The sequence below is a fragment of the Rhinatrema bivittatum genome, chromosome 11 (genome assembly GCF_901001135.1).
Source record: "Rhinatrema bivittatum chromosome 11, aRhiBiv1.1, whole genome shotgun sequence".
Classification (NCBI taxonomy): Eukaryota; Metazoa; Chordata; class Amphibia; order Gymnophiona; family Rhinatrematidae; genus Rhinatrema; species Rhinatrema bivittatum.
In genome coordinates, this window is record NC_042625.1 from 39,502,590 (window position 1) to 39,523,644 (window position 21,055).

Here is a 21,055-nt window from a genome sequence, read left to right on the forward strand (position 1 = left end):
GGTGGTGGTGGGAGACTAGGTTGGTAGGAGGGAAGAGGAGGGAGCCTGCTATATCTAAAATGAGACACAAAATCCCAGTAAATTTCATTGAGGAAATGGCATGCAACAGAGCGGGTATTTTTCATGTCCTTTCAAATCAAATGCACGTCCCTAAAAGAGATTTATAAAATCATGCGTGGGGTGAAACTGGTAAATAAGGGATAATTGTTTCAAATAGTACTAGGACTAGGGGAGACTCCGTGAAATTAACAAGTAGAAGATTTAAAACAAATCTGAGGGATATTTTCTTTTCACAATCTGTTGCTAGAATGTAGTATGGGGGCGTTTAAAAGGGGTTTAGACACATTCCTGGAGGAAAAATCCTTAAACAATTATTAGCTAGATAGATTGGGAAAGCCACAGCTTATCCCTGGGAGTGAGCAATAGAGAATGGATCTACTCTTTGGAATCTGCTGAATATTTATTTATTTATTTATTATTTATTTATTTATTTAAAGGCTTTTCTATACCGGAGTTCATGTACTAGTACATACCACTTCGGTTTACACAGAACCAAGATTAGAAAATTACATCAAACAATTGAACAATTAAACAATTACATCCAACAGTTCGGTATAAATATCAAGGCTAACTTTGTAGGAACTTAGAGTTTGAGGTAAAGGAGAGAATAGGACCAAGTGGTAACAGAACATTGTAAATAGCTAGATAATAAATACAAATTCTTATAATAAATACAGATGCTTACAGATAACAGTCTTCATGATAAGTTTATATCTTCAGAATAATTGGATACTTGTGACATCTTCAGAATAAGGATTAAGTATACAGCCTTACTTCCTATTGACCTAGAATGGCCATTGTCCAACCCAACATGGCACATCTGATGTTTTAGATACTTTCATTGCACGCATGGATGTGAAATCAGAGCTACAAATCCATGCATGCAGTAGGGAAAACCAGGATGAGCCTGATCAGTTGACCTGGGATGTTAGGGTAAAAAAAAACTAAAGTGTCTGGTAGGCCTTGAACTGGGGTTCACCTGGCCAGAGGCTGGTGTACCTGCTAGTAAAGCCACCTTGCTCATGTAGCAGAGGCAGTCGGGGTCACAGCCCTGCTCCTGAGGACCAGATTGGTTCTCGGGGACTTGTAAAGGGGATGTTGGGAAAGGCCCCATGTTTGGGCAACTTAATGACTGAAAGGCGAGATGTTGTGGCTGCAGAGTACGTTCGAATTAAAATATCTGTGAAGTAACCTGGCATGACCAGACCTGGACTAACATTCTCAGTTAGTAACGAACTGCTGGACTGGGTTCAGTGCCAGTTGCAAAGAAACTGATGTCATTGTAGGGAAAAAAACCCCCCAAACCCTTGCATTTGAATGTGAAGGAGAACTGCGTGTGTGTCCACATAGGGCCTAGCTTAACCTTACGCGACTCCTAGGAAGCCTGGCGACCCTTTCAGACTGGCTTACTTTGCCTGTCACCTAAAGTGCTGTTATGGGCCTGTTTGATCCGGCTGCACCAGGCAGTCACATTCATGCCTTTCTTTTGTTAAGGTGCAGTCAGTATCATTAATCTTTCATCCTTCTCCGTCTCTTGTACCAAATGAACTGGATTCCGGTCTGAGCACTTTGCCGTTTCAGTTTGCAGGGCTGCCTGGTCAGCCAGCATCTGTTTACAGGTTTTGACCAAGACATGCTAATTTCTTTCTTTTTTTTCTTTTCTTTTCTTTAATTAAGATAAAGTGGAGAGATGGGTATTTTTTTTTTTCTTTTAAATAAGAAACTCTTTCTGGAGTCAGGAACAGCTTGTTAATACAGTTTAGCGGCAAGGGAGCCTGATCAGCTGTGCACTCACTTTAAAAAAAAAATGCTTTGTACTCAGTGATAATTAATTACTCTAGAGGCACGCAAAGGACACGAGATAGATGAGAGGTAGAAAAGTATTAAACAAATTTGGAGGAAAAGGCAGATGCGTTTAGATGATTGATTACTGATAATGATGAAGCTCTTGCAGATGATAGATGGAAGGGACACTTTATCCCACTGAGTCGTGTCCAGGTGAAATGCCTGCCTGTGGGAAAGCACAGCCATCCTCAGAAATTTCCAGTGCCAGATCACATGGAAGAGAAGAGAGGGCAGAATCCTGGCATGCACGAAAGATGAGCAATGCTGCACAGTGCTTCTGGGAACTGGGAAAAACCATCAATCTGATTGGCTGCTGAGACTGCTTTGTGATATCATTCACCCAGTGCAATCCTAGGGTTGCCACCTCACCCTCCTCTAAAAGGACCAAATCCAGTTCTGGGTTTGCTCCATAGCATGGATTTGTAGTTCTGTTCTGATTTATCTTGGGGAAAATCAGCGCTGCAAATCCATGCAGACAGTGGGGCAAAAGCCGGGAATGCATCAGCCTGTTTCAGTTGACCAGGGGGTGAGGTGGCAATGCTATGAAATACCCGGTGGAAGATCTGGCTGGGCACCCCAGAATTCTGCAGTTGAATATAATACAAAAAAAACCCAAACAAAACCCACAAAAATATACAGAGGCCAGACTGTTAAATAACTCTGCATCATAGAATGCTTCTCGTGTGTAGTCACCTGATCTTAGCTTCGCCTGAACAGCGCATGTCAACTATAAGCCTAAATAAATATCACTTTTGTTCCACTGGTTTTTCCTGTAGTGACCGTACAGCTCCATGTCCACGTAGCCTCTTTACAGTTACATTAACTTTGTGTCAAAGGGGACAGGCCGAGACCGACCTGGTTTTATTTCCAGTCCACCTATGGTTTTGCAGTTCAGATTTCTCAAGGCTGGCTCAGGCTGTCCCTTGAGTCATGGAACTGTATTTTGGCCCTGATGTGTAAGTGCCCACTAATGAGTGGCTTGCCAAAGGTTATAGGTGGGATATTTGATATTTCACAAACTTTATTTCCTTAATTTCAGACCATTACTTAAGCGACACATTCCCAAACCTCTCCCAGGAACCCAGGGTAACCGCAGTGAATATGTATGAAACACATTTGTGTATACCCATGTAAGCAAATATGTCTTGTGCATATTAATTGTGCATATTAGGGACGTGCATGATTTGATTTCTTTTCTTTCATTACTTTATGCACGTAAATTGATTTTATGTGCTTAGGTACAACTGCCTGTAAGTAACGAAAGAAAAGCAAAAAAAAGACCAAAAAATTGAATGAAAGGAAACAAAGCAACCAAATTGATTTTTTCCCCATGGACACATCCTATTTGATATCCTGAAATCTGATTTGTTGTGGGGGGGGCTCACAAAAGTTTGGGAAGTCCTGATCTCAGAAGATCCATCAGATGCAGAATTCTCATTTTTCCTGGTGATTTTTTTTTTTTTTGTATTTGTTTTCAGAAAACGAATTTCTCCATCCTCACATGAAATATGCATTAGCCGTGACATGCACTCCGCCGCATCATTTCAGATTCAGCTCTGGGCTCTTCCTCTGCTTGCTAGTACGATAGGAGAAGGCTTCATTTAGTGGTTTGCATTAATGAGCGCCCCTGTTGACCTCTTCATTGCTGTAGGGCTTCTTAATTCCGGGTATCCTTCAATTGTCATGCACATGCGCCCGCAATATTCATTGTCTGCGATGACAGATGTTTCTTTATGACTTACAAATGCTTAAATTAGTTTTGCTAGAAAGTTACAATACAGGATGAATGATAGAAAATGCAATGTTTTGCCGGAAAATTAATTGATTTTTATTGGAGGATTTTGACACAAGGTTCCTCCTGCTCCGGCTCTTTCGGAGTCCGCCTCTACGGTGGTATTTGATCAGCTTCCCTAGCCCTGCCATTGTGGTGATGGTCCTTGCCTGTAGTCACAGACTGCAGTTCCCGCTGGAATCCGCTACTAGTGCACCCTAGTTCCAGCCAGTAGCAACGTCTGGGACTCCCTCCTCCCTTCCCCCTCATGAATGAGAACAGTTGCCTCTGTGTTGTCCCTTACCCAATCAAGCAATCATGGAAAGGAGAGTCTGGGATCAGCCAGCACCATTTTGGAAAATGGCACTGGCAGGGCAGGAGTCAGGGTATCACTCCTGTACCCTCCCCCCCCCCCAAACCTCAGAGATTGAGCAGTAAGCCTGGCGGGATTGTGTGGGGGCAAAGGAAAGATGTTTACCAGAGGGTGGGGCCTTCCTAAAGGGGATGGGACTTAAACAGAGGGGATTGCTTTCACTAAATGAATGGCTTATGTGGGGTGGAGGGAGCCACCAGACTCCCAGGAGGAGCAGGGGTGGAGTGTTATGGCGTTAGCCTGCTGATGCTCTTGGTGGAAAGTTAACTACACAGTTATGAGGTGTAGCTAACTTTCTAGGCGTAGCAAAGCGTACAAAGACTTTTTCTTCTGCTGTGCTACTCTTTTGCATGGCAATAAGCTGCTTTGCTTGTATTTGCATGCACACACAGCACTAGGTTTTAGGGCCAGGATACAACGAGTTATTTCCTTTTATGCTGAGCTAACGCATATTACCGCACAGAAAGCGCTGTTTACTGCATGCAAATGCATTCGTGCAGCTTAGTAAATAGGGCTCACTTTGAGGTACCACACACTTCATATAGTTTTGCATTTAGTTAGTTTCTAGTAAATGCTTTTATATTTTAAACATGCACATGAAGTTAGGACCATCTTCAATTACTGTAAGGCATTTACCTCTTTCCATGGGGATTCTTTATTCTTATGGTTCAAAATTGTGCAGAAGAGATACTGCTTTCGTAGTATGGCAGCAGATAAAGACTGTTTCACCCATCCAGTCCACCCAGTTATCTCTGTTCAGACTGCTAAGGATTTCTCCCATCTGCCAGCCATAGAAGCTTTACTGCTTGTAGAATATCGCTAATTTGGGTTAACTTCCTGTTTGGGTCCTTACCATTCAGGCTAGATGGGCATGCAAATTCCAATATTTAAACTTGTGTTTTGGCTCTGGCAGTTTCCTCCTGCTCCTTTGGGTTTCCAGTTCAATCAGAATCAGGTCTGGGATCCGGTGCCATGAGTCTTCATTCCCTCCTCCCCCTATTTTACATTCCCTTCCGGTTCCACTAGCCCGGGCGTCGCAGCAATGGTCCTCATCTTGGTACCGTGCACCAGGGGCTCCTTCCAGAACCCTGCGATCCTGGCTCCTCAATCTGGCCACAGTGCCCTCCCTCCCGCCCACCTGCTGCTCATAGACTATGGATGCTGCCTCTGCAGCAGCCCCAGCTCCAGCTGAGCTAGTAACCAACCCTAGGTTCTTCTGCATGCTACTGGGGTATAGAAACATGACAGCAGGAAAAGACCATATGGCCCACTCTGTCTGCCCATCCATCCAATTAATTTAGCATTATAATTCTCATCACTTCCTTAGGGATCCTGTGTTTATCCCATGCGTTCTTGAATTCAGATACAGTTTTTGTCTCCTCAACTTCCACTGGGAGTCTGTTCCACACATCCACCACCCTCTCTGTAAAGAAATATTTCCTAAGATTACTCCAGAGTCTACCCCCTTTCACCCTCATCTCATGACGTCTTGTTCTGGAGCCTCCTTTCCATTGGCCTTCTACTAAGCAATGCAGTAATCAAAACTGCTATCAAACTTAGCAAGCATGAGCATCCTAACGTAAAGTTTTTATTTTATGCTGTTGGGGTAATTTCAGTTAGTCTAAAGTTTCCTGCATGATTCTGCTTTCCATTAGGAGCATGACAATGTTATCAGCATTCAAAAGTTGATTAGAGAAACATTTGTCTGGGATGATATAGATATCGTGAGTCCTGCCCAGGGCTGAGGGTTGTGGACAGTGATTCGCAACCCTGCCCTTGGAGATGCATCTAATCTTTTTGATTTTTCAGGATATTTATAACTAATATGCATGAGAGAACAAACTACTTGACCCCTTTGCAGTCCAGTTTTTCTATGAGTCTGTAATTCTGTGATTCTAATTACATCTCTGGTGTTTTGTAGTGATGGAGAGTCGAGGGATTCAAGAAAATATCCAGAAATTCTCTTCATTACCAGCATATCTTCCTGTGAGCTACCAAATCCTCAGTGCGGAGACTTCCTTCCTCCTGAAAGAAACCAGCCAAGATTTCTTGAGGAACTCTAGTTTGCGGTCCAGGGTGGAGTCATTCTACGTCTATAAAGCTAAGCAGCCACCTATAGTGAATGCCAGCTATGGACCTTATTCTGCCGACCAAGCAGTGCCCCAAGATCTTCTACTGACATCGCCTATTTTTGGATCCACCTCAAAATTTACTTTTAACTGGAAAGTTGAAGCACATATCATCAATGAAAAGATATATCCCAACTGGCCCAAAGTTCAGATCTTGTTCTACATTGCAGGCAGGGACTGGGATGACTATAGCAACACAGAGCGACTGCCTTGCCTGAGGGCATTCGCATTTCGGGAGACGAGAGAAGTAAAGGGCAGCTGCAGGCTGAAGGGAGAACTTGGATTGTGCGTGGCAGAGCTGGAGCTTCTGCCCAGTTGGTTCAATCCCCCAGCATTTGTTGGAGGACGTAAAAAACCTGTAGAACAGCATGAAGAGAGTCTTCTGGAACTCTACTATGCTGTCCAACCAGGGGACGAGAAAGGAGAGTGCACCCTTGAAGATGCCAGAAAAGGCAATGCCATCCGACCAGGCAAAGATAATATGCATGAAACAGAGTCCTATTGGCACAGGATTGGCACTGTTAACCTCTATCGTGCACCCGAAATTTCCCAGCTGACAGAGTTAAGGTTGGATGGCAATGTTGTCATTTGGCTTCCGTCAAAACCAGCCAAACAAGGACAAATTGTAAATGTTTATGTGGCTGTTGCCAACCATTCAGTAGTGGATCAGTTCACACTAAGGTATGTCAATAGATTTTCTTTTTACAATGAATAATGCCTAACTCCTGCATGTTGAAGTGCTGATGCCTAAATGTTGTGATTCTCGGGATATACTTATTGTTCATCGGTGACCATCAGTGAGGCTCGCAGTGCAACGTATAACACTGTTTACAAAACAATGAATATTGTAACCTATATGTATATTACAGCAAGGACACATAAAGGATAGGGTGGCTATTGCATGCTCTTCCTGTCATTTCTTTTCTGTGCATAGCTTTTATCCAGGGCCTGAGTCTTACATGCACATCACAACTCCGTAAAATAACCATCTGCACTGAAGTTTTATGTATGCAAGAAATACAAGAGTAAGGATTGTAAAGGGTCAATTTACCTGAGCTACTGAGCAGCAGAGGTAACCGGTTAATTTTAACAGGTTACCTGTAGTTGAATTTTTGGTATAACCTAACAGACTGGGTTTTCGGCTGAAAATGTTCCTTTATCTAGTTGGACAAAATTTGCCCAGCTAGATTTAGGGCAGCTATTTTCAGATGGGATGCCCTCCCAAACTGAAAATCAACATTGACCAGCTATGTCTGGAGCCTGCTCTGGGAATACCCCTGAAACTGTCTCTTCTTTTTTGACCTGATAAATTTGCTCACCTTGTGAATTTAGGAGGGTAAAACTCGGCAGTCAGCTGGTGGGAATTTTTAAAAGCAAGGCTTTAACCAGCTAACTCCCAAAGTTAGCCGGTTAAACCCTTTGAAAATGAACTCATAGGTGTACAAAAGAAGTCAATCTATAAAACAGCCAGATTCACTGGGGGAAATTCAACAATATTTTCCAGCGTATCTGGGGAAAATCCAACATTTCCATCCAAAGCAATCCAGACAGAAATAGCACCTGGTTCAAGCTCAGTCTTGCATTTTTCATGTCTCTAGTTGTGAACCTCTTCTGAAGAAATGTTGGTATATCCCTTCGCAAGCTATGATAGATGTCTTGCCTGGATGGTATTATGGGAATTCCTCATCACAAACACACTCCCACTTTGTAAATTCTCCCAAATTTCAAAATTGTTTTGATCCATAGTCTGTCATTAGTAGTTCAGGAGGACAGCTGATGTGGTTCCTTTTCATAAAAGTGGAAGTAAGGAGAATGCCAAGCTGGTTAGTGTGACCTCTGTGGTGAGTAAATGAATGGAATACTGTTGAAAAGGAGGATAGTACAGTTTCTGGAATCCAATGGCTTAGAAGATCCTTGGCATCATGATTTTAACAGGGGTAGATCTGCAAGGGTTTACCAGAGGTAGACAAATCTGATCAATTTCTTTGTCTGGGTGACCATAGAGTTGCATCATGGGAGAGCGTTGGATGTAGTGTACTTGGATTTCAGTAAGACTTTTGACACGGCTCCACATAAGTGACTTATAAATAAACTGAGTGCCTTTGGTATGGGCTTTAAAGTGACTGACTGGTCTTCATTGTAAAGCGTATGGGGACAGACTTAAAGATAAGGAGAAAAGGTGGAATAAAGGAGGTATGATAGACATTTAAATACCTCCAAGGAATCAATGCACAGGAAGCAGGCCTCTTTCAACAGAAAGGAGATTCTGGAGTTGAGGGGTCATGGATTGAGGATGAATTTAAGGAAATATTCCTTTACAGAGAGCGTGGTGGATGCATGGATCAGCCTCTCAGTGGAGGTGGAGACAAGGATGGTATCAGAATTTTAAAAAGTATGGAGAATCACGGGGATCTCTAAAGGAGGAGTAGGGATTATAGAGCTGAGCAGTTGGTGTAGATAGGCCATATGGTCGTCTTTCTGTGTAACCCACTCCAACTGGTAGGATTCAGATAATGGATAAGCATTGTGTTTCCCCATATAGTAGCCCAGCTCCAGCTGTCACAACCCCAAGAGATGGATATGTGACGTGCGAGGGTGTGTGTTATTGGCCTTGTTTCCCTGTGTTTCTTATTTTCAGACGGTTTTATAGCAGAAGGGAGACTCTGAGACATTTAAATTCATAGCACAGTCTGAGAACATTTCAATCTCAATCTTATAAACAGTTCTAGTCAAATGATTACAAAAAATGAGAGAAAACAGAGTGATGGTTCATGGTAATATCAACCTTTTAAACGATTCCAGATTTCTCATTTCATTTTGTAATAACACTTGCGTTTTCTGAAAGCATTTATTCAAAATATTAAGGACCCTATTCAATAATACAGTTACGGTTTGCTTCCACATCTTTTCTACTGACATTACTCATAAATGATTCACACTAGAAAAACAAAAAGTTTCACTTCTGTCCTAAAAGGAGATCTCCAGCCACCAAACGAATATGGATTGACTTAACATCCAGTCGAATGCTAGCTTGGGCAGTGCTAAAAGTTTTAGATTTGAGCAGATCTTGTGCTGGCCTATTAGCAGCGGCCCCTGGTGCCCCGGGGAAAAATAATTTCCTCTTCGTACTGGAATAAGCAGGGGCTCTGTTCCACTTTTTCTTTTTTTTTTAAACTTCGCTTCATGGAGGTTTGCGCCAGTGTTGCACTTATGCCCCTCTCCCTTGCAGCAAGTCAGTTTCCCCAGCACGAGCCGAAGCCTCGTTCAGGGGGGGCTTAGGCCTCTTCAGGCAGAAGCTTTATTGGCCAGCTAGGTACATCTTTCTCACGTGGGTACCCGGGAGATTCATTTCTAGCTGCTCACTCCCAGGGATAAGCAACACCTTGCCCCGTCTATCTGGCTTAGTGTTGTTTATGGACTTTTCCTCCTCTAGGAGCTTCCTTTCTTATAGCTTTGTGCAGCATATAAGGGGTTAAAAAAATGCACAGTAGCCAGCGGGCAGGCCAGCGCTGCTTGGGGATCGCTCTAGTTTTCGCTGTAACCATTTCTAGGGAAAGCTACCCTCCGTGCTCTTCCTAATAGATACGCTGCTTTTCTTAGCAACTGGCTTTGTGCATCCCATGGATGCGTTGACTTTTCAGATCCTGAAGGAAAATGTACACCGCACGGTGTCCATGAGGATCAGAGCCTGTGCGTTTGGGGTAGCATTGATTGAGCCAACCGTTTTCATCCCTGCTTAGGAGACGTGCATAGCCACAAATTATCTCTCCAAAACTGAAGTAGAGACCCATTTACATGAACTCGTATTCACAAATCACCAGAGCTGAAAGGCTGTTCTTAAACTGTATTTTAATTCAGGATCCTGACGTTGTATTTGTAAATATATCAACTTGAGAATACCCATAAAATCAAAGGGAATGAGTTATTTGACAGGGAGCAAAACATATCGTACCCAGTAAGGGTGAAAAATCCACTCGGCAGGCACAGCGCAGAGAAATGACTGGTACCGATGCCATGAAATGCACAGGCAACACAACTACAGAGAAAGGGAGGGCAGAAAGGGTGAGAGAAGACGGGAGCTGTGTGTCAGAGAGGCCATATTCATTAAACAGAGGGTTTTCAGATTTTGTCTCTTTTTTGGGGAAAACTCGCTTGAAAACGGAGTACAGTGAGTGAACCAGATGGACGGCGTGAGTGAGCGTACGACAGTGAATGGTGAAAAGCGCTGAGGGAAAGAGGCTGTAGATTGAGTGGGAAAAAGAAGCAGAGCATGAGGTGGTGACGGAGAAAAAAAAACCCAGCAACCATGAGTTGGAGGGGAGGGGGCGGGCTCCAAGGGGCTCTTGAGAACCCCATATTAAATTGTGTTTTGCGTATAACGAGGAGCGTCTCCCTTCAGTGAAGCAGAGCTGGCTAGAGTTCCTTGGTAGGGAATTTGCAAGCACATCACTAGGACCTAGCACACAACTATGACAGAGGGTGAAATGAGTGTGAAAGAGAACGCTAGACAGAAAAACTACCAAGGAGACATTGAGCAATGCAATATGAAACTGATTCTCCGTATCCCCGGGTTCTGTGTAAAGTGAGTGGGATATTTTAGCCTGCATACATTTTACCAGTTCTCAAAAGGAACAACCCTGCTATTTGCACGTGTGGCTGAGCAGGGGCAAATTAACATGGGTCCTTTTTTTTAGGGGGGGTGGGAATCCCATGAACCCACGCCATTTTCCTCTCCCCAACTTATAAGGTGAATTTTCAAAGGAGTTATGTGTGTAAATATAACATACTATCAGCAATTTTCAAAAGCTGTTTATGCACATAAAGGTAGATTGTAAGATCCGCGCGCGAGCGTCCATGTGTGTACGGTTGCCAGCGCGCACACATGGACGCACCAATTTTATAATATGCGCACGTAAATGCGTGCATGTTATAAAATTGGCTACCCGTGCACATGATTTTACATTGATACGTACATGTGCGCGCGAATCCCGTCTCAATCGTGTAAAGGGGTGATTTTAGTAGGTACGCATGGCAACGCCATAGGCCCAATTCCCTCTTCCCTCTCAGTTCACCCCTATAAAGGAGAGATCTTCCTAAACCTCCTACCTAACTTGCCTCCCTTTTATCCTACCAGCCCTGACCCCTAAAAACCTCGCTCACTACCCTAGGATTTTTTTGTTTTAATACTTACCTGCAGTCCAGAGTAGCAGCAGGTTACGTGGTCATCGGGCCCCGGCGTGCGCTTGTGCGCTGATGGTGCTGTCCTGGCCTGCCCCTTTTTCGTCTTACCGACTTTATTCACATACCGGGAGATATGTGTGTGGCTGCGGGCCTTCCCGGAATTCCTGTGCGCAGGGCTTTTAAAATTAGCCCTATAAAGTATACTTAACGCAGGTAAACCCCTTGGGCAATTCAATGGTATATATTGTAGCAATCTTCAAAAGCCCACTTACACGGGTAACGTGCATTTGCATGTGTAAAATCGTTTTACATGTGTAAATGCTTTTGAAAATCAGACCCTTAAGGCACTGTAAGCAAGCTATGGCAACCGTGCATATTGTTAACCTCATTGGCAGAGGCTGCTTCTCGGTCAGACCATTTTGCTTAGGTACATACCTTTTGAGACTTGCCCTACACCAAAAGAACAGATGCAGCAGAGGGAGGAGGAAGAGATAGGCAGGTGTGTGAATTAGTTTGATTCAAAGTCACACCAAACAGTTTTGAATCTGGTCTCAGTTTAAAAACAAGCTAAAATTCCACAAATTATCCAAACCTATGTCAGCTTTATGTTTTCTCCTTCTGCATGGGTAAAATGCAGGAGTGGGTCCATAGAAATGTGACTGGTTTTCAGAAAGCTAAGGTACAGCTCTATGGCAGCGTTCTGCATAATCCACAGCAGATTTTGGCAGTCACCTGCCTTTTTAAACACAGTAACAGCTCTCGAGCAAATTCAGTGGACTTTTCGCGTGCGATAGCTAGATAGGGGCGGAGTCTGGGCGGCGTCGGGACCGGAAGAGGAGGAGTCGGGGCGGACGCGGCGGAAACTTCGCTGGCGGTGATAAGGTAAGACCTGTTAATGCCGCCAGTAGCGCACCCAATAGCACCACCTTTCACGGTGGTGCTATTGGGGGCGAAAGCCGGCAGCGATAACACCGCGGTGGTGCGATCGCTGCCAGCTTTCGCAGACCCACCCCCTGCTTCCCCCCCCCCGCCCCCCATCACAGAGGGATTCACAAACCAGTGCAATATTAGAAAATCCAGGCCTTAGTTTGCAAAGCTAGTTTAAAGAAATTCACTCCTCTTTTGGGAAAAATGGCAGCATGGGTCTTGAGACAGAGTAGAGATTAGAGAGGGCCACAATTTTTTTTCGCACTTGAAAGGAAATTTTAAGATTGTTGCTCACCACCCTCCCCAGCTGATTCCTCCTCAACCTCCAACACTACCGCAAATTTATTTTCAAAAATATTCAGATTTTTGCCCGTACTCCTATCCCAAATGCCCAACTGATTCAACATTATTCTTCTCAAGAAGTCACCAGGATTCTCTGTTTCTCCATTTCTGCTAGACAATTAAAAGATTTACCAAAATTGTTTTTTGTTTTTTTTGCTGGGTAAATCTTCTCATTTCAAAACTGATCCCCTTTAACCCGTTAAATTTTGGGCGAGGCACGCACATTTTAGCCCAATCGAAATGGGTGCCTGGGTCAGAGATGTTCCTGGGGCAGTCTTTCAAATTTTACCTGGTTAACAAGATATTCAGTGCGAACTGGCTAAAGTTAGCCAGGTGACCCCCCAACCGTACAAATGGCAGGCCTACATCTACCCACTCAAGCTTTGAGTGGGCTGATTTAGCCAGATAATGAACCGCACAGGTAGCCAGATATGCATACTTCAATATTTGGGTAGATACCTGGTCGTTTTACTCACTCAGCGTGCTTTTGAATATCGGCCCATTTACTAATCAGTGCTCTCCAGATTTTAATTTTTTTTTTTTTACATGAAACCTTTACACAAAAGATAAAAAGGGGAAAGGCGAGTAAGGATATATGACCCTTTGATTTAAATTGTGGGCTATGAGATGAGAGGCAGCATTTGCTCACTAAGGGGACATTCACAAATGTAAGTAAAAGACTGGGTAGATGAATATGATTTGGGCCCGAATGTGCCTCAGTGGTCTCCCAGTTGAGATGTTTTGCATGCCCAGATGTCGGCATAGGCAACTGCCTAGGGGGCCAGAGTTTGAAGGCACCAAATACCCAGGCCAAGGAGAAGCCAGCATGGCATCAAAGGGGCACCCTTGGCCATGTCTCTGCCCATGGGCAACACAATCTTAAATCCAGCCCTGACAGTGTTGCAAAGTTTGGCATTCATTGTAATCTTGTGAATAAACTGGAAATCTAACTTCAAAAAGGTCGTATTCATTAAGGGCTTTTTCACCTTGAGTGCCTGCAGCACAAACTCTTAGCGACTAGAGCACTAAGTTGATATAATTAAAATGTATTATGGAGCAATCAACAGTCTCTCAGGCTCCCTGAAGGCTGGCATGATAGCAATAATGCAATGTCATTTTTGATTTATGCTGCATTGGGGGGCCCTTGTGTGCCTGATTGCAGAGTGTCTCAAAAGCGATAATCACTAAAAGAAAAAGAGAGCCGACTCTCGTTAAACCGTCAATAATCGAGCAGGGAGCCACTTCACAATCAGGCAAATAGTTCCCCAGTGCAGCCTGGGTCCAAATTAGCATCACTTTGTGGGCAACACGGCCGTTCCCACAAGAGTGGCGGGGCATCAGCTATCTCACAATTGCTGTAATAATGTCAAAGTAAAATGCAGAATTGATAGTTTGAGTTATAGGATGCTTTCATAACTATCTTTTTTTATTTTTGACCTGGAGTTTCTTCCAGGCTTTCCAGCTTAGTTGCAATCAAGGCTGGGATCTAGAACTTTGAGTCTTTGCACCTACTCTAGAATTATCTTTTCTCTTGTGTTATACCCCCAACCCATCCCAACTCGCCTGGCCCCTGCCATTATGGTGACAGGCACCGGAGCTCCTTCTGGAGCCTTGCCCTCATGAGCACCTAAATCCTGCCACTGGGTGCCTCTGTTGCATGATAGTTGGGGGCCTCTGTTTTCCCACTTTCCCTCCCCTCCCCCACCTCCACTGAGGCATTGGCACTGCCTCTTCAGTATCCCCAGCCATGGGCTGACCTGTACATTGAACCCAGATCCTCTGCATTGAGCCCTGGGGACTAGCCTTGCTTTATAACTCTTTTAATAAGTAAGATGAGCTGTCTCTAACTTTATCTCATTCCCACTTAGTAAGATGCCTGTGACATTGTGTCTTAACTAGGAGCCTGAGTAACAAGTACTACCGTAGGAATGCAGGTGGATGGGACTAATTGATCCAGGATCTCAATATAACTTGGCAGCTGCTTGCCATGGGCCTGATGCATATTTGGCAGATTGGCACAGATTTTCTGCAAAAAAGGATTCAGACGTCATAGAATGCTAAATTGGCCAACCTCATACACTCTTAAGTATCCAGCATTTTGCCCCATAGTTCTGCATTTTGTTAGCATCCCTAGACCCTTTCTTCTCTTGAAAATCCTTTGCAAACTTTTGAGACTCCAGCAAAATTAACAGACATTTTCCCCAACCCTCCCCCCACCCCAAAAAAAATAATTGTAAATCTTTCCTGTATTGCTTTGGAAGACCATGATAGGTATGCACCCCGATTAACCACTTTCAGGTGTTATCTCCCTTGAGGGGATTCATAGGATATATGTCAGCTTCCTGAATTTGAGTCCAGCACTGGGTGAGCCCATAAAACAGTACTTAGCCCATGTTAAGGCACGTTCTCTAGATCAATACCAGAGCCCTTGGTATCATTTTTACCATGAGAGCAGCTCTTTAATTCTTGGCTTTGCATCAGACTTTGGCAGGTCGTCGTTATTAAAGGGAGTCTGTGCTGGGAGCCAGAGTGCTGACAGCTAACCTCTGATTTATGCATCTGGTTACAATAGGATTAACTGCGGCATGGGAGGCATTGAGTAGGATAGGTACAGAGAGCAAGAACAAAGTTATCTGCTCACTCTCTACTCTTTGGGCTCAGTTTTCAACAGAAATTTGCTATCAATGGTGAATCTTTCAAAAATAATTTTGCTTCCTTGGCAAGTCTTAAAAAAAAAAAAAAAGAATAAAGGAAACGTAGGGCCCAGGGTTGTGAGAACGTTTTGAAAGTATTGTCCCAAGACGTTTACCTTGGAATCTTCTGTGGCTCATGTAATTTTCCTGAGCAGGTATTGGTTTACAAACAGCGTTGCTGAATTAAATGTCTCCACCAAAGCCTTCAAGACAGTGCACTAATTTATCCATGGCGAGGACTCTGCACGTTTGAAAAGGGATATAGGATAAATGCAATGAGGAAATCCATTAAACAGATAAACTAAGCAAGGTTTACGTGTCAGTTCTTAATAAAGACTGACAGCTCCACCAAATTGACTCACTCCAGAGGAGGAGGGGGATGAATGCTCCATGTCTAGAGAACTGCTAAAGCTGAATTTAGAACTCAAACATTTACATTTTTTTTATATCTTTTTCTGGTTTCTTACCATTCCTCCCTACCATTCTGAAATCATATATAATTTTTATTTTTTAAAAATGTTTTGTTTTTCAACAGTGGTTATTACAGATATGTGAGCGAAATATTACATACACAATCAAACTCTGTCAAACCAAATGTACATTAGTGCTCTAAACAAAAAAACCCCAACCCTTTTATTGAGGTACAAAAGTTCAAATACACATCCATAATGCCTCGTGGTTCCCACCTGGTGCCTGCAGAATCTGATGCTTCCGGGGCATATATGCCCCTCACTGAAAGAGGAACAGGCCAACCATGGTGCAGGGATCCAGGCCAGCAGAAGAGCAGCTATGAGAGGAACAGTAAGCTGCCAACTATTCTACCCACCTTGCCCAGAAAAGTGCCCAAATATTGTCATAAACAAACATTTGGTGGTGAAGCACATATGTAAACTTCTCTATTAAAATAATTCCATGCACCTGTCTACACCAGCAGGCAATTGTAGGAGTAGATTTCCAAAGTGTAGTGATCGTAAACCTGCCTGCATATATCAAGTAATCAGCAAGTATACGTCTTGCCGTACTTAAGTTGTGATCTTCCCACTGTCCCAAAAGACAGGGCAATGGCGAGAGGACTACATCTCCACCCATAATGCAGTACATTTCCAGCCCAATCTGTTTCCAGAACTCCTCCACAAAGGGTCAAGACCACCACAGGTGTAAATATGTACCAACTTGTCCACAGCCTCTCCAACAGAGGTGTGGGTCTCCTGGCTGGAATCTAGAGTATTAGGCCTGGAATCTGTATACCCTATGAAGAAGCTTAACCATTAATTCCACTGGCCTACTATAAAGTGACACCCTGTTTGCTGCTTTCCAAGTAGCTTTCCAATCATCAGCGCTCAGGTTATTTGCAAATCTCTGTTTCAGGGCACCTCCAGGCCTAAGGAAGGATCCAATTTTATCTGGCAATCTAATACTGGTTTATATAACTTCAAGATCTCCCATTTTGGGACATCTTCTTATATAAACACCACCTCCACTGAGCTGGGAATTTGTGGTTCCCACCCTTTTCTCTTATAGCCATCTACCTCTTCCACTAAGTATTGATAAAAAGGCTCGGATTCTTCAGACACTTCATACTCCTCCCAGAAGTCATGGAAGGATTTCATTTGGGCACTATCCTCCTTCCATAGTTGTCCCAAGAACTTCAGGCCTAGCTTCCACCAATTGGCCACCTCCTTATGCAGTGTGGTGGCTGCCAGTGGAGGACTGCACCATATAGGCATGGTTCCTGACAGAATTTGTGAGGGAAAACCTAAACTTCTTCCCATGGATTTTCATTCTTTCAAAGTGTGGGAGCAAGAGGGCTTGCACAGCAATCTTTATGCATCTCAGGTTGCATTAGTAGCATTGGTAGATCCAGCCCCCCCAGCCACATCAACTTCCAGCAAGTACCATCTTGTCACTTGGACCCTATGTACCCAGACCATACCATTTTTATTTTTAAAATGATGAAACTATGCCACCGTAACCTCTAAGGATTTCTTCATGGAGAGGGTGGTGGATGCCAGGAATGCCCTTCCGGAGGAGGTAGTAAAGATGAAAACAGACAAAGACTTTAAAGGGGCATGAGATAAACACTGTGCATCCCTAAAGGCTAGAGGATGGAAATAAAACAAAGGGTGCATGGTATGGTGGCTATTACCATTACTACCCTTAACAGAAGGAAAATGGGATTACTACCCTTAACCAATAAGCCGTGATGCAGCTACAATTGCTCTCTGCTTCAGCAGCAGGGGGAAAATAGGAATTGGATTCAGACAACAACCGAGGGACCCAACTTTTACGATCTGGGGAAATAAGCATAGGATTAACCTGCATGGAGCGGCAGTTACTACCCTTAACATAAGGTGTGGGATTACTACCGTTAACCAATAAGCCTTGATTCCTTGATGCAGCTGCAACATCACTCTCCTCTTTAATGGTGGGGTAGGGGGTGGGAGTGGAAAGAGATTTTGGATTCAGAGGACAACCAACCCGGGCCCTGACTTTTACAGTCTGGGATGCTGATTCACAGACATAAGGGAAAAAGCACAGGGACTGCTTCTATGGCCAAGTCCATAAGCAAAGCAGGTCAAGCAGCACGGTTGGAATTTTTTTCAAGAAGGCTCATCACCCAGTAAAAGGGAAACATTGGGGGTAACCTGCACAACGCGGCAGATACTTCCATAAGAAGCTTGCTGGGCAGACCAGATGGACTATTTCAGTCCTTTTCTGCTATTGTTACTAAGTTACAATGTATGTATGGAAGACCAATGTCAAACACAGGCAGCTTTCACCTTGCTTTAAGTTTGGAGGTCCATATTCAGGCATTGTGCAGCTCTGCCAGTAAGCCAGATGAACTTATCCAGCTAACCAGTCTTGTATATTCAGCGGCACAACCGCATCACTGAATATACCTGGTTAGTCGGATTCATTTAACTGGCTAACTTTAGCAGAGCTTTTCGGCCCAACCAGACTTAGCCGGCTACGTCAACCGGTTAACTCTGAATATCGGAGTAAGCCGGCTAACTCAACTCCTCCCAGTTATGCCCCTGGATTGCCCCTAACTTATCTGACTAAATTCTAGCTACCTAACTTATTAGCTGGCTAGACTTTAGTTATGTTCCTAAATATTCATTTATCCAGCTAAATGCTTTTGAATATGGACCTCTTGATGCCCATTTTTAAGAAATTTCTTCTAGATTCATTGGGGAAAATCAGTGAAATTTCCCTGGAGAATGTGGGGAAAAGTTGATTGAAATTGAAGGAAATTTTCTAAATTTGTTGCTTGTAGTTAGGATATTGTTTTTTACTAATCTTATGAGGGTCCATTTTCAGCCGCTGTGCAGCTCAGCTTGTTAACCAGATAAACATAACCAGCTAACTAGCAGGGTATCTTAAAGTTAGCTGGTTATGTCCAACCGACTAACTTTAGGACAGCCCTACTTTAAGATATTCCATCTGATCCAACTAAATTCTATCTGTCTAAATTGCTTCTGAATGTGGACCTCATGATGTCTATTTCTATTTATTTTGTCACTACTGTACCCGGCCATGCGTTGCTGTGGCTCAGTCTGGTTAAATGGAAAAGACAGAAAAGAGAAAGTGCACGTTTCAAATATGTTTAATTTCACAGTGCTTGTGGGTATACAGTATTTTTTTCTTGTTCCATTGTCTGTGCAGATATAGAGATTGTCTGGTTTGCCGACTCTAGAACACGCAACATATAATTGTCCATGTGAGAAGCAATCCGTGTCTAGATGTAAATCACATAATTCTAGAAATGAAAAAGAATGAAAAAAGAAAAAACATAAACTAAACTCACTAAATGAATGGTATGGTAAATGACACAGCTCAATTCCAACGCAATGTCACACAAAATAATTAAATCAAAATGAAAATAAATCAAAATCTATGAAAATTCAATTTAACAATGCAATCGGAAACATTGAAATGGAATCGTAAAATATGTAGTTGAAGCCGTTAAGCTCGTTAAAACAGGCGAGATTTTTGTCCCCTCTCCTCCTACGTCTTTGCTCTGCTCCGCTCTTCCCCCCCCCCTCCCCCAGCACCACGAAGAGCCAGAGGTGGCGGCGGTGGTAGGAGCTATAGCGGTGGCCGAGGGGGATCTCGCGAGGCGTTATGGTCCTGCCATCCCAACTCCCTCCCCCCTTCCCCGGTGGTGGAGGGACAGGCTCAGACCCCTTTCACTCTATCCTTACAGGCCCCAACTCCTTTGCTCTCCCATTCCCCTCTACACTGAACCCCTTCCACTGTAACCTATAAGTGGAGAGCTGGGGGGGGGAGGGTAGAGAATCTGTCTCTCATACAGCCCCCTACATAGGCTTCCTCTCTCTCTCTCTCTCTCTTGCACATATACTCTCCCTCTGTCCCTCATACACGCACGCCCAATCCCTCTCACACACATACACAATCCCTCACGTAGTCTCCCTCTCTCTCTGGCACTCACGCTTGCCTTCAGCGCACATAACCACACTTCTCACACAGTTAAAACAGGTGGTATTTTTGTCCCCTCCCCACCTAAGTCTTTGCTCTGCACTCGCAAGAGCTTGCAAAGTTCCCACGCCAGTTGTGTCTGGGAGAGTGAGGAAAACACTCTGTCCCCCCCCCCCCCTCGCAAAGGGCAGGCGGCAGGCACTGCAACAGATTTGGGACACGTTGCTTAGCTTACTTTGTTCTTTCTGGCAGATCTGTGCCTTTAAGAAATCTGATCGGGGGCTTGAGAGGGAAGAGGGAGCAGGGCTCTGGCTTTCACTTTCGTCCCGGTGCTTTGCTGGGAGTGGGGGTGGCGCGATGCCCATGTAAACTCTTCCTATGACGGCTGAGACCCACGGGCAGGTTGACAGCACTGCCTTCCCCCTCCCCCCCCCCCCCCCCCCGCAGTTGTGGGATATTTACTTGGCTTCTGCTTATCTGCGGGACTCAGGGGGCGGGGGAGGAGGGCGAGCTGTTCTCTGTTCAGCTCTTTGCGCTTTGGTTGCTGCAGGCTGCAGCTGCTTGTGATCTCTTCACAGCTGCTTTCTACTGCATTTGCTCTGCTCCAGCCGTCCCAACTCCCTCCCCCCCTTCCCCGGCGGTGGACGGACTGGATCAGCGACTCTTCTACCCTTTCCTCCTCCTGTGTGTAACTGTCCGGCAGTCCCTACTCCCTCCCCCCTTCCCCAGCGGGGGAGGAACGGGCTGAGCCGTTCTCGGAGCGGCGACTCGTCTGCCCTTTCCTCCTCCCCTCTTTGACACCCAGCACGTAGCACAGACCTCAATGGTCCGCACATGCGCGGTAGAGCTGCTCTCTACTGCGCATTTGCGGGCCGTCGGTCAGAGCCCATTTATATTGTAGATAGCGTGTGTTGCTTGTACGTCCAACAGATGGCGCTGTTTTTCAAAAAAAGCAGGTTTTTACCTGTCACAGGTGTGACATCTATATAATATAGGCATATAAAAACGCGCGTATTCGAATGCAACGTTGTTTCAAAATTTCAAAGCAATTGGTGAAGAACTTTCGGAGATTTAAGATTTTGAACAAACGAACATTTACATTTTTATTTATATAGATATCTCGAGAGTCTGAAAGTTTGACCTTAAGTATTCTGGTTTAGTTTTCCAAAAATCGCATTCCAATGCATTTATTTCAAAGCAAAGCGATTGTTCCTTTTTTTTTTTTAATTCAAGATGATATCAGTTCAAAGCAGATATGTGCAACTTCAGGAACAAAATCAGCCTAGTGTTTAAC

At 44.2% G+C, this 21,055-nt stretch overlaps 1 protein-coding gene across 1 annotated transcript in view; it reads left to right on the forward strand.

Moving 5' to 3' along the window:
• TMEM132C (transmembrane protein 132C) overlaps positions 1-21,055 on the forward strand; it is a 401,819-nt gene that overhangs the window by 90,797 nt on the left and 289,967 nt on the right. The window contains exon 2 of the mRNA XM_029571347.1: positions 5,971-6,859. Coding sequence (XP_029427207.1) covers positions 5,971-6,859 — 889 coding nt within the window. The remainder of the gene's footprint in view (positions 1-5,970; positions 6,860-21,055) is intronic.